Source organism: Siphateles boraxobius, unplaced genomic scaffold (genome assembly GCF_051911475.1).
Source record: "Siphateles boraxobius isolate OS27281-9 unplaced genomic scaffold, OSU_SipBor_1 11, whole genome shotgun sequence".
Taxonomy (NCBI): Eukaryota; Metazoa; Chordata; class Actinopteri; order Cypriniformes; family Leuciscidae; genus Siphateles; species Siphateles boraxobius.
This window is the reverse complement of record NW_027508711.1, coordinates 3298717-3312695: the sequence shown is the minus strand read 5'-3', so window position 1 is coordinate 3312695 and position 13979 is coordinate 3298717. Positions and strand designations below refer to the sequence as shown.

At 42.9% G+C, this 13979-nt stretch overlaps 1 protein-coding gene across 1 annotated transcript; it reads left to right on the top strand.

The window, feature by feature from the left end:
• Positions 1–763: 763 nt before the first annotated feature.
• casp21 (caspase 21, apoptosis-related cysteine peptidase) lies at positions 764–13688 on the top strand. Its single transcript, XM_077194209.1, has 8 exons — positions 764–1069; positions 9664–9849; positions 10738–11132; positions 11260–11348; positions 12474–12608; positions 12681–12859; positions 12951–13074; positions 13176–13688. The coding sequence occupies exons 3-8, from the start codon at positions 11104–11106 to the stop codon at positions 13415–13417; spliced, it is 798 nt and encodes a 265-aa protein (XP_077050324.1). The 5' UTR covers positions 764–1069; positions 9664–9849; positions 10738–11103; the 3' UTR covers positions 13418–13688.
• Positions 13689–13979: the final 291 nt, after the last annotated feature.

Genomic DNA, 13979 nt, shown 5'->3' with positions numbered 1-13979 from the left:
ACTAATCACCCTGAGAGGGGAGGGGCCGGAAAACCAGAAGTGGACTTCAGCACCAGGACTCCTGTGTGTGTGTGATGGGTTTGCTTAGCTACACTTTGGGAACAGAATGGAACTAATTCAGACAAAACAGGACATAGGGACATTCAGGGATGTCCTCAAGGATAAATGTGATTCATAAAGTTAAAAATGTTTTAATAACAATGATAACAGTAGCACTTTATTTTACAGTCCTGTTCCGTTACAATAACTGGGTTATAACTAGATACTAACCCTGAACCTACCCTAAAACCTAACCTTAACCCATGTAGTTATCTTATATTACCAGAACTTTCTTGTGTAACTACACTGTAAGTACATGTACTGTAAAATAAAGTTTAACCATGGTAAGAGCTTAAAGGGATAGTTCACCCAAAAATTGTAATTCTGTCATCATTTACTCACCCTCAAGTTGTTCCAAGCCTGAATGAATTTCTTTCTTCTGCTCAACACAAAATAAGATATTTTGAAGAATGTCAGTAACCAAACAGTTGACGTGCCCCATTTTTTCTCTCCACACTATGGAAGTCAATGGGCTCCATCAACCATCAACAATGGTTACCCATATTCTTCAAAATATCTTCTTTTGTGTTTAGGAGAAGACAGAAACTCATACAGGTTTTGAACATCTTGAGGGTGAGTAAATGTTGACAGAATTTTCATTTTTGGGTGAACTATCCCTTTATTATAATGACAAAATTATGTCTACAAAATGTTTCTCTGTAGGGTTATCATATAGACAAAATATAATTTACTTAATATAAAAACTAAAAGTCATTTAAGAAAATGAGTGTATGTTTGTTGGCGAGTCATTTTGTGTGTGTGTGTGTGTGTGTGTGTGTGTGTGTGTGTGTGTGTGTGTGTGTGTGTGTGTTTGTGTGTGATGAAACATAAAGCCAACAAAATAAAATGTTTCTATTCTGTGTGGTTTCTAATTTATTGTAAAAGTAGGGCCTAAGTTTGCTATGATTTATGTATGTCTTTTATTAGTTAACTTTTCTACACTTTTGCAGGTGGACAGCAGACGGCTCAGGTCAGTGTTATTTTAGTACTATTAATATATTATTATAGTATGTATTAATATTTTGAATTGATGTTTATAAAAAATCATTTTTTGGTAACATGTTACAATAAGTTTCTTATGTTACAATAAGGTACAACTATGTTACTTAACATAAACTAGCAATGAAAAATACGTCTAACACATCTATTACTCTTAGTTAATGTCAACATTTATTAATACATTTTAAATATTGTATAATTGTATAATGAATACTGTTTAATGGCCCTGATAATAGTAACTAACAATAAATGCTAACAGTTGTTTTTTAACCAATTAACATTAAAACACATTAATAAATGTTGTAAAGTTTTTCCTATTTAAAAAAAAGAAATCTAAATAGCTATAAATTATTTTTATTTCAGTTTTAGTTATTTATTTACATCAAATTTAACTTATTTCATTTAGTTGCAACATTTTCTAAGACAAAAACGTTTTCTTTTAGCCTTTTATCTAATATCTATATTTTATTTTATTTGAGCTTTATTTCAGTTACTTATATTGTTAACAATTACTGATATTTCAAGGTATTGGCAATAACAACATTGGGTCAGGTGAGGTTTTGTGTTAGAAAAACATACTACACTAACAACACTAATGTGAAGTTGGAAATTTGGATTTGTTTTGTAAGAAAACACTGAGACCAGCTGGATATTTTCTATCACAAATCAAGACAATCACAAAGCTTTCCTAAGAGATTCCCTGCTGATTTTTCCCAACAGTGTATAATGAGCTGCTAAGGTCTTATATCCTGCTGAGTTCAGCTATCACATTTGTATTAGTCATTCAAGGCTGCATTTCTTTATACTTACTAAACCCACAACTACCTGTTTTTATGAACTACGCAACTTGTTGATCCAGCACTATATTTGGATTGAACGTCTCCTTAATGGTTGTTTGAAGAGTTTGACTTTTTAATAAATTAAAATAAATTAAACCCAATTAATGAAAAAACAACACACACACACACACACACACACACACACACACACACACACACACACACACACACACACACACACACACACACACACACACACACACACACACACACACACACACACACACACACACACACACACACACACGTGCAGATTAGCATGGTGTTGTTTGGGTTCATTTTCTAGTAAACTGTCACTGTGATGTAAATTGTTATTGGTGTGTGCTGTGAGAATTTAATTTTTTTTTTTAAAACAAACTCCACTAAGCTTCTTTGCCTTAAGATTTAGTTTAGGAAAATTCAATGCAGGGATTTAAAAAAAATCTGCCATAAAAAGCACTATATTAAATATGTAAACATTACAGCCGATCATTATCGCAAAATATAAACACCACAGAGTGATCAGGACCCTGGTGCGAAGTGAAATTGTCTTGTATCACCATGTTGGTGTTTATTCTGCAATAATGACTGCAATATTATCCCACTTACAGTACTACATGACTGCTTACTAAATGAATCTGCAATAAAATACCTTAAGCCGTTTGTTATAATCCTTATTTTCATGATATTACATAAAATATCATGTGTCTCTGTCTGCACAAGTTCTTGTAATGTTCATTCTAACCTAGAAAACTATATTTACTAATAATAAAAACACTGATTCTGTTCCTCTCACACTCATTTTTATTTATCTGTGACTCACCACACATTTTGTTTACAAGAGGAGATTTCCATATTGTTTTGTTCTGTGATCCAGGAATAGCATGAGGTGTCTTATCTCTGAGTGCGTGTGCACATCTCACCGGATGCTGACTTTTGCTTTAAAGCCTGTGACAGTGTGTCACTGCTGGCCTTGAGATACGGACAGAGGCTTCTCACACTCATTCACATACATCTAAACATCTTTTACAAAGCTTAAAGGGTGAGTCATCATTTACTCATTCTCATATCGTTCTAAACATTTAGTCCGTCTTCGAAATCCAAATCAAGATTTTTTTTTTTTATGAAATCCGAGCGATTTCTGTCCCTCCATTGAAAATGTTTTCACCCAAAACTCATCATATCCAGTACTCAAATATGGTAAACAGAAGCTCAAGAATGCTTGCTCGATGCATAAGAACAAACCTCATACATGTGATCATATAAAGTAATCTTAGAGGTTTGGAATGACATGCAGCATCATAAGCTTAGAACATCATCTCTGTGCTACAAGAGGAAGTCGTGGCAAATCCATAAATGGTGTTAATGAAATCATATTGAGCATCGTGCTGATTTAGGATCTCACTCAATCTTTATGGTTTAAGAAAACTATGGCACACATTTTATGCACACTCATAATACATTTATCCAATCTGTGCTCCCATTGATACTTGAGATACTAGTGAGATTTGTGATTTTATCAACAGCATTCTTTTCTTTGTAGTATAACTTTCAGATCTAAAGCCAACTGTTATTTCAACAGAAAGAAATTAATCAAAACAACTTATTGTAGATAAATTTGAGTTTGACATGATCTGGCGGACTCTGCACTAGCGCATGTGCTACGAGGTGTTGTGGGTGACCCGGGTTCAAGTATGCCTTGTGTCATTTCTTGATCCCACTACTGCCCGTCTTCCCATTGTTTCCTTTCCCTGTTTAGCCGTAAGTCCCAAAGCCCCAAAGTACAATGTAGAGCAGGTTAATGCATGTGGATGTAAAAGTTATTCAATAACACTAAACATAACATAATCTTCAGTTCCCCAAATACAAAGTATGATTTAAGTGGATAAAATGGTCAAGGGTCCAGTGATCTGATTGGTTAGCAGCTATACTGGATGTAGGCATGAACTGGATTTAAGTGGCTCAGCAAATTGGATCTTTATGCCAGGCAGGTTTGAGAAAACAAGATTGTAGACATCATGCATTGTCATTGAGCCTGCCAGCCTTATTACGAGACAAACATAAAGAAAACGGTAACCCTTTACAATAAGGTTCATTAGTTAACATGAATGAACTAAAAATGAACAATACTTCTTCAGCATTTATTAATCTTAGTTCATTTTCAACATTTACTTCTACGTTATTTTAATCAAAGGTTGCATTTGTTAACATTAGTTAATGCACTGTGAACTAACATGAACAAACAATTAACTGCTATATTTTTATTAACTAAAATTAACAAAGATTAATACATACTGTAACAAATGTTTTGCTCATTGTTAGTTCATGTTAATACATGAACTAATGTTAACTAATGAACCTTATTGTAAAGTGTTACCAGAAAAAACTTTCGAAAAGCATTACTAGAAATGTGTTGTTTGAAACCGTCTCGGTTACGTATGTAACCCTCGTTCCCTGAGTAGGGAACGGAGACGTTATGTCGGATGACAACGAATAGGGGTTTCGCTTAGAACACCTATCGACTTCGAGTTTTACAAAACGAGCCAATGGCGATGAAATGCCATGGGGCTGCGGAATTTGCATAGCGTATCTCCGCCCCACCGCGTGGCTATAAAGGAGAGACGCCGGCAAAGGCAGATCATGTCTTCGCTGAGGAGCCGAGACTGAACTCAGGAGTCTACCCAGCGGTACAGCGGAAGTGGCAGGGAGACGTAACGTCTCCGTTACCTGCTCAGGGAACGAGGGTTACATACGTAACCGAGACGTTCCCTTTCGTAGTCACTCCGAGTTACGTCGGATGACGACGAATGGGGGTCCCTGTGAAATCACGCCACCTTCACAGCTGTCTTCCAGTGCCCTGCGAAAGTCTGATCCCCCTGTCGTGATACTGGCACGGACGAAGGAGTCCTACTTAACACAGGAATACCAACGTACACTGGGAAGCATATCTTAGAGGAAATATGCCGCAGCATGCCTACCCGTAGGGAGGACTTAAGAACACACATATGACCGGAGGGCTTCATATGGAGGAACGCTGGAGTGACCAGCCCGAGGGGTGGCAACTTTCAACTCCAGGAGTGGCAAGGTGGCTTGCCGAGGGAAAGACACATGCTCAAGGAGGCTTACAGTGGAAATAAAAATGTGGGGGTTACTCAGGGGAGGAACCATGCACACGGAGGCACCTAGCCGACGCACAGGCAATAGACACTGGCGCCAGCGTCAACAGTGCTGGAGAAACTCAGGGCTTCAGAGAGGAAAGCTCACCTGCGGAATATCGCACGTATCCAGTCCGTGGAGTGGAATGGCGAGCAAGCGAAGACACCTGAGCGGGTCCAGTACTAGCTAACTGAAGCGAGTACACGAGAGGACACAGGCTCCACTCGGAGATTATAAAATCTGGCGAATGTGTTGGGTGTCGCCCAGCCTGCAGCTCTACAGATGTCTGTTAGCGAGGCACCATGCGCTAGAGCCCAAGAGGAAGCCACACTCCGGGTGGAGTGGGCTGTCACACCAAGGGGGCACGGTCGGCCTTGCTGTTGGTAAGCCAAAGCAATGGCGTCCACTATCCAGTGGGACAATCTCTGCTTTGAGAGAGCCTTTCCCTTCAGTCTCCCACCAAAACAGACAAAGAGCTGGTCTGAGGTCCTGAAACACTGCGCCCTGTCTACGTAAGCACGGAGAGCGCATACTGGACAGAGCAGTGCCAAGGCTGGGTCTGCCTCCTCCAGGGGCAGCGCTTGCAGGTTCACCACCTGGTCCCGGAAGGGAGTGGTGGGAACCTTGGGCACATATCCAAGCGGGGTCTCAAGATCACGTGAGAATGACCGGCCTCGAATTCCAGGCACGCTTCGTCAACGGAGAACGCGTGCAGGTCCCCTACCCTCTTGATGGAGGCCAATGCAACCAGGAGCGCTGTCTTCATAGACAGGAACTTAAGCTCAACTGATTGCAGAGGCTCAAAGGGAGCCCTCTGCAAGGCATTTAACACCACTGTGAGGTCCCAAGAGGGAACGAGAGAAGGGCGAGGAGGATTCAATATCCTCGCTCCTCTCAGGAACCTGACAATCAGGTCATGCTTCCCCAGAGACTTACCTTCAACTGCTTAGTGATATGCGGCGATAGCGGCCACATACACCTTCAGGGTGGAGGGAGACAGCCTTCGCTCCAGCCCATCTTGCAGGAAGGAAAGCAAGACACTGATCGAGCATCTCCTGGGGTCTTCTCGGCGAGAAGAGCACCAGTTGACGAAGAGGTTCCACTTCAACGCATAGACATGTCTCGTGGACGATGCTCTAGCGGAAGTGATGGTAGCCGCCACCGCTGGTGGCAGGGTACTCAAACCTGCCTCGTCCCGTCCAGGAGCCACACGTGGAGCCTCCAGGATCGGGTCGAGGGTGCCAGAGGGTGCCCGTCTCTGAGAAAGGAGATCCTTCCTCAGAGGATTTGGCCAAGGAGGTGCTGTCTCCAGGAGTATCAGTTCGGAGAACCAGGACCGGGTGGGCCAGTACGGCGCAACCAGAATGACCTGCTCCTCGTCCTCCCTGATCTTGCACAATGTCCGTGCGAGAAGGCTCACTGGGGGAAACGCAAATTTGCGTAGGCCCCGCGGCCAGCTGTGCGCCAGTGCATCCGTGCCGAGGGTGCCCTCGGACAGGGAGTAATACAGGGCGCAATGGGATGAGTTGTGGGAGGCAAACAGGTCTATCTGTGCATCCCCGAACTGGTCCCAAACCAGCTGGACCGACTGGGGATGGAGTCGCCATTCGCCGGAGATGGGCCGAACCCGTGACAGCTCGTCGGCTGCAAAGTTCCGATCTCCCGGAAAGTAGATAGCACGAAGGGACCTCAGGTGCTTCTGACTCCAGAAGAAGAAGTGGCGTGCGAGTTGCGACATACGGCGGGAGCGTAGACCACCCTGACGGTTGATGTACGCTACTGTGGCGGTATTGTCTGATCGGACTAGTACGTGTTGACCCCAGAGCAACGCCCGGAAGCGGTGCAGGGCAAGGCGTACTACCAGCAACTCGAGGCAATAGACATGCCATACTGCTCTGACAGCATGTCCATTGCGAATGGCACCCCAGCCCGTGGAGGCATCTGTTAAGGGGAACAGCATGCCGGGAAGCTCGTTCCAGGGGCACTCGGGCCCGTAGAAAGCTGAGGTTCGACCACGGGGTGAGGACTGACAGCAGGTCGGAGTAACTGGTACTCGGAGGGTGCCGTGTTGCCATGCCCACCTCGGGACTCGGTCCCGAAGCCAAAGCTGAAGCGGTCTCATATGAAGCAATCTGAGCGGCGTACCACGGCTGCAAATGCCATATGCCCCAGGCTTCAGTGGAACCGCACTCTTGCGCTTGATAGTCTCAGGCAAGTCAGCAATGGCTGAGTGGAGAAGGCGACCAAGTCCATACCGAGAAAAAAGCTCCTCTGCACGGGGCAAAATTTACTCCTTTCCCAGTTGACCCGAAGGCCCAGACGAGCTAGGTGCCAGACAATGGGTCCCTGTATTCGCAAACCTGGTCTCAGGAGTGAGCTTAAGACAGCCAGTCACCGAGATAGTTCAGGATGCGAACCCCGTGTTCCCATGGAGGAACAAGGGCTGCCTCAAGAACCTTTGTGAAGGCGCGAGGAGACAGGGCTAGCCCGAATGGGAGAACAGTTTACTGATATGCGCGCGCCCTGACAGCAAACCGTAGGTATGGTCTGAGTCGAAGGAGAACGGAGACATAAAAGTAGGCGTCCTTCAGGTCGATCGCTGCAGACCAATCCTGTGGCCGCACACATCCAGAAATGCGTTTTGTCAGGAGCATCTTGAACGGCAGCATGTGAAGGGAGCGGTTCAGATGCGAAGGTCCAGGATCGGCCGTAACCCACCAGACTTCTCCGGGACAATGAGGTAGGGGCTGTAAACCGGACCTCATTTCGGCTGGAGGGACAGTCTCAATCGCATCCTTCGCCAGTAGGGTAGCAACCTCCGCTCTCATGATAGGGGCATAGCCACCGACCAAAGTGGAGCGGACTCCCCTGAAGCGGGGAGGAGACCGTGCGAACTGAATCGCATAGCCGAGGTGGTTCGCACGACCCAGCGGAACAGATAGGGAAGCTCTAGGCAGGCTCCCAACTGTGCCAGCGGCATCAAGAACCACAGACGTCCCCCCGGTGGTGCAGCGGAGCGGAATGACCGGCCCAGACGTGGACGGCATAGCGGCCCGGTGTGGGGGCAAGGTCATACCGCACCCTGACACTGAAGAGCCTCGGGTCAGTCCCGCCCTCCTGCATGTCCATGAGCATCTGGGTCAGGTAGACCAGCAGAACGGTCATGGGATGCAGTGAGGAAGCTGCCTGTCCTGTGGCACTATAGGATTTCGCCACAGATTAGTGTAGACGAAAAGAACTACAGGCTTTGGAAGGGTGCCTAGGATTGCGCCGGGAAGCACTCTGAGGACATAGTAGCATGGCAACAGAGCGTTCAACCGGGGGGATCCCAGTGTACCCATGGGCAGCGGCCCCTGAGCGGAGGAAAGGCGGATGAGACCGACGAGAGGATCCGTGATCTCATCATGCACGTCCGGTAGGAAAGATATTGGGGTTTGCCGTGGACGCGTCGGCGGCCTTACCCAAAACCAATCGTCCCGGGAAAGCATGGCCGTCATCTCCGGATCAGACTCAAGCACAGCCGTATGCACACCAGAGGGTAGCAGCTGTGACGAGTCGTCATTTCCAGAAGAATCAAGCCCACCTAGTGATTCTGCTACAGACACAGCATCGTCCTCTGTAGCTTCAAATGAAAACGCACGGGCCACCCGAGGGTAGACTCGTGGAATCATCAGTTCGCTAGTGGACACCGTCATTAAAGAGGGGGGGCTGGGGCGTGCACACAGAGTCGGCGCCTTGTTCCAGACCAACACCCTCAGGTCATCCTGGCCACCAGCCGAAGATCGGGTGGTGGATGAGGGGACTCTCACTCTTGCGAGTTCACCGAGTCTCGACCTATATATGACGCGATGATCACGTTCCCAGAGAGAACATGAGTCATCCACGAGTGCTGTTCAAGCATGATCAAAGCCCAAACACACTAGACAGCGCTCGTGCCCATCAGAGTCCGATACCAGTCCGCTGCAACCAGAAATGCACGGGCGAGCCGTCTTTAAAAAGACGTGCCGCGTGCGAGCTCTTTTAAGAGAAGAGAAAAAACTCTGCGATGTTGAAGCGCACAGGGAGACACACACACACTGGCAGATCACTGCACAGATCAGCAGGCACTGTGAGCTCGCTGCAGATCGCCGTCACACCAACACCGGAGAGAGAAGCTCGTCTCGTAGAGCGAAGTCAGAGATGGCTGTGGAGTGAAGAAATACTCTTGGCTCCGAAGCGAAAACATGATCTGCCTTTGCTGGCGTCTCTCCTTTATACCCACACGGTGGGGCGGAGATACGCTATGCAAATTCCATAGACCCATGGCATTTCATCGCCATTGGCTCGTTTTGTAATACTCAAAGGCGATAGGTGTTCTAAGCGAAACCCCCATTCATCGTCATCCGACGTAACTCGGAGTGACTACGAAAGGGAACGTATTGTTACCTACATAATAAAAAATAAAAATATTTTAGAAAAATATTTAACATACTATAAATATAATATTTCTCACACTTGATCACTGTTTGCTGATATATTTGTATGATGGCCTATATGTAAATATGGTGCAGTAACCTAACTGAAAAGATGCATTTCATTTGTTTAATTACAGTTACTCGTGAGCTCAGCTGCAGCTTCCCCATATGGAACTTTAATAAGATTAAGATTCACTAAAATGACAATGATAGTCAGACTGCTCATTCGCCCCCAGCAGAAACCTAATCAACACCCCCTAAACAACCATGGGGTCTTCAAAATCGGCACATATGGCTGGCTCAAGAGTCCTACACTCATTGCTGTAAGACCCCCGAGATGTAACGCTAAGTACACTAATAAGCAGTAATCTGTAGCTGTCTGCATAAGAGTGACACATGCACATCACGCTTATAACCGCGAGACTTAGTACAGAAGAATGACTGTGATTGGATTATGAGTCGTAAATCTTTTTGACAGCACACAGACCATCAACACTTAACTGCACTGTCACAATGTAATGACCTCAAACTCTTCATACAGATAGTCTTATACAGCTGAATTTATATCCTTTTAATGCACCATATAACTATGAAGCATATTTGATTTGAATACATTTATAGTGGCATGTTGAAATAAATGCAAACAATATTAAAGTGATTGTGATCAGTGTAATGTATATTTACGTCTCTCTCTCTCTCTCTCTCTCTCTCTCTCTCTCTCTCTCTCTCTCTCTCTCTCTCTCAAACTCTTCATACAGATAGTCTTATACAGCTGAATTTATATCCTTTTAATGCACCATATAACTATGAAGCATCTTTGATTTGAATACATTTATAGTGGCATGTTGAAATAAATGCAAACAATATTAAAGTGATTGTGATCAGTGTAATGTATATTTACATCTCTCTCTCTCTCTCCTCTCTCTCTCTCTCTCTCTCTCTCTCTCTCTCTCTCTCTCTCTCTCTCTCTGTCTCTCTCTATGTCTCTCTCTCTGTCTCTCTCTCTCTGTCTCTCTCTCTCTCTCTCTCTCTCTCTCTCTCAATCTCAATCAATCAATCAATCTCTCTCTCTCTCTCTTCTTCTTCTCTCTCTCTCTCTCTCTCTCTCTCTCTCTCTCTCTCTCTCTCTCTCTCTCTCTCTCTCTCTCTCTCTCTCTCTCTCTCTCTCTCTCTCTCTCTCTCTCTCTCTCTCTCTCATCACCACAATGTAGTGGCCTTTTGGAGTAGATACTGCAAATTCCCAGCAGAGGGAACTATATTGCAAAGCACCACGGTCCACAACCATTGTATTTTGAAGTAAAAAAAAAAAACATAAACTATAGAGTGCATGAATATGACGTTATAAAAACATTTTCTTGTTAATAAAATGATATGAATGTTTTGTGTGAACCTTGTTCTGTAGGAAGCTAGTCACAGATCAAGTGCAACACCCCACCTGGGAGGCAGTGGACTTTGAAATCTTTCGCTGTAAAATGAAAGTAAAAGGAGGAGGAAATTTAGAATGAAAGAAGTGAGATTGTAGGAAGCTATTCGTCACTTTCAAGAAGACGCGGTGGTGTAATGAATGAAGTCTCAGAATGAATTTGCATGTTTCTGAAGATCACAGGTAAGACTGGTTAAAACAGAATGTTTAGATCATTGTCAAGCCAAGCATGTTTAAGTGAATTTCTTCATTTTACTTTTGTTAAGATGTTTTAACTCGCATCTTAACGCATGATGTTTTAACTTCACAGTGCTGTCAAGAAGTCTTGTGTATTTGAGCCATACAGGAAGCATAAAAACATAGGCAAATGTCTAATAATCAGTAATGAGCACTTCCCTGGTGAGTGTTATCAGCCTGTATCTCCACTGAACAATAAAGTTGTATAATCTCTGACCTGCTTACAGTAGGCTATTTGGAACAGTTCTTTGATACGTATCTGCCCTTTTGAATGGCTATCATAATTTTAAAGTTGAACCTAATGCTATCCACTTCATAAAGGCTATAGAACCTTTTAAGGTTCCCATCATGGGATCATTTTATGGATTATGTTTTATTTAATTTTTGTTCAAATTTATTTTTTAATTTTGGTTAAATTTTCTGAATTAAAAATCGAATAAACACACTTTATCACTACAAAGAAAAACCTCTTAAGCACAAAAAGTATTTTATATTGAAACTTTTTGGCATAAAGTGTTCTTTAAGATTGATTCAAGAACCCAATACTCGTAGTGTAACTAATCTGAATGTCAACTTAAGTGTTAACTTTGCCTCTAACCTTGATTTTGGCTGACTCCAGCTCTTCTGTATTGAGTTCTAATCCCACAGTGGTTTACAGTCTTGAGTTTATATTCATGTGATTTTTTTTTTTTATCACGCTAGTCCTGCTTTGTGGCATTTCACAAAGTATCCGTTCCTGAAAAAAACCCTCTAGATTTTTCTAAAAACTGTTTTGTGATAATGAATGGTTGATTGTAAATTATAACTCCATACACTGGTACATATGAAATAAATAAATAGTGATGAGTTTAAATGATTCAGTGATCCTGTTTCAGTCAAAAAAAGCAGTCTCTGAGTTATTGGGTTTGAATCAGTCTAATGAATCACACACTGATTCAGTGAGTGATTCATTAATTTGACTAATTTATTGAATTTGAAGTCACAAGGTGCGTTCGCAGACCGATGACATCAAAGTAACCACGATGACATCGCCGATGACATGAAAGTACCGCAAGAGAGCAGACGGCTCAGTATCATCAGATGAATCATTCTTGCAGTACTTTGATGTCATAGACCGATCGGTCTGTGCTTTGCTGTTTTAATTCAAACACACCTATTCTTTTAAGCCATTTTCAACTTTCTCCAACATTCTCTAAAAGAATCAATATATTTGGTGGAAATGAAACTTAAACCAGAAACATTAAATTCCCCATACATCGATTCATTATTTATGCCTTCTTGTTCCAGACTCACCAGGTTTGCATAGGAATGGCTGTTCAGTAGATGAACGCTTACTGTCGAGCACGTTCAAGTCCCTCGGTTTTCAAGTACAGGTGGAGAAGAACCTGTCAGCAAATGAAATGATTCAAGTGCTGAGAAAAGGTACAGTACAACGTCATTTTCAGTGTTCAGGATGGCTCATAATGCCTGTATTAATTTATAAATGTGCCCTAGTATCCAAGGAGAACCACGCAGACAATTCCTGCTTTGTGTGTGTACTGATGAGCCATGGAGAGAAAGGAAAAATCCTTGGATCGGATGAGTGCTGGATCCATGTCAAAACTCTGACCTCTCTCATGACTTCTGACCTCTGCCCTAGTCTGCGGGACAAGCCGAAACTTTTCTTCCTACAGGTAACAGCCGTCTACAAAAGAGAGAGAGAAGCATTTCATAAAATTTTGTCTGTGACTAACTAATTTGTGATTGGTTTGATTCCATATTCAGGCCTGCAGGGGACTGCAATTTGACGATGGTGTCGAGGCAGACAGTGAAGAAGCACCGGGCGAATTTCTGGGAATATCCGATGTTCCCGAGGCGGATTTTCTCTTCTGTTATTCCACAGTGGAAGGTTTGCATTGCACTGAGAGACACTGGCATAGTTGATTGGTTTCAGTGAATTTTTTTACACTTTCAGCAAATGCATTTGAAAACATATTTGTTTCTCCGCAGGGTATTACTCGTGGAGAAATCCAGAAACAGGCTCTGTATTTATCGGCGAACTTTGCAAGATGTTAAAGGACTGTAATCTAGAGATTATTCAGATTCTCACAAGAGTAAATCATCGTGTGGCTTTTCACTTCCAGTCTCACACCACAGATCTGGATACACACATAAAGAGACAAATGCCATGTTTTGCCTCCAGACTGACCAAGGACTTTTATCTTCATGTGGCAGAGAAGAAAAAGAAATAATATAAATAAAAAAATAATAATTTTCAATCACTGGCAGCAAGTCAGTGATGTGATTCGCAAGGAGAGGCAGCACTTTATTAATATGTTAGTCCTCATATGCAAATACACTTCATTATTAATATGTTAATCAAATGATGTACAAGAAGGCAGATCTGAAAAACAATTAAAGTACATGCAGTGAATTAAATAATTCAGGATGAACTTCATTCATTTGTTTTTTTTCGTTCTCTTGTTTCTTTCCAAATAAAAATGGGTGCCAACCAAAAGATAACATTATTCATAAAAGCTAAGTGAATATCTGATGACATATGCTAGATTTATGTATATTTCACTCTTTTATGGATTATTCTTATCATAGTCTTTAAAATATAATTACTGTTTATAGAGACAATATTTTGTCATAGGAAAAGTTTGTAAGTCTGACTCTGGGATAATGGTGAAACAATGAAATCTATACATAAAAGGCACGTGATTTGCATGGTAAAAATAAATAATAAAGTTTTATGTGACCTTGAGAATATAAGAAAAGAGGCCTGTTAGCTTTAAAAGAAATCAAGCAATG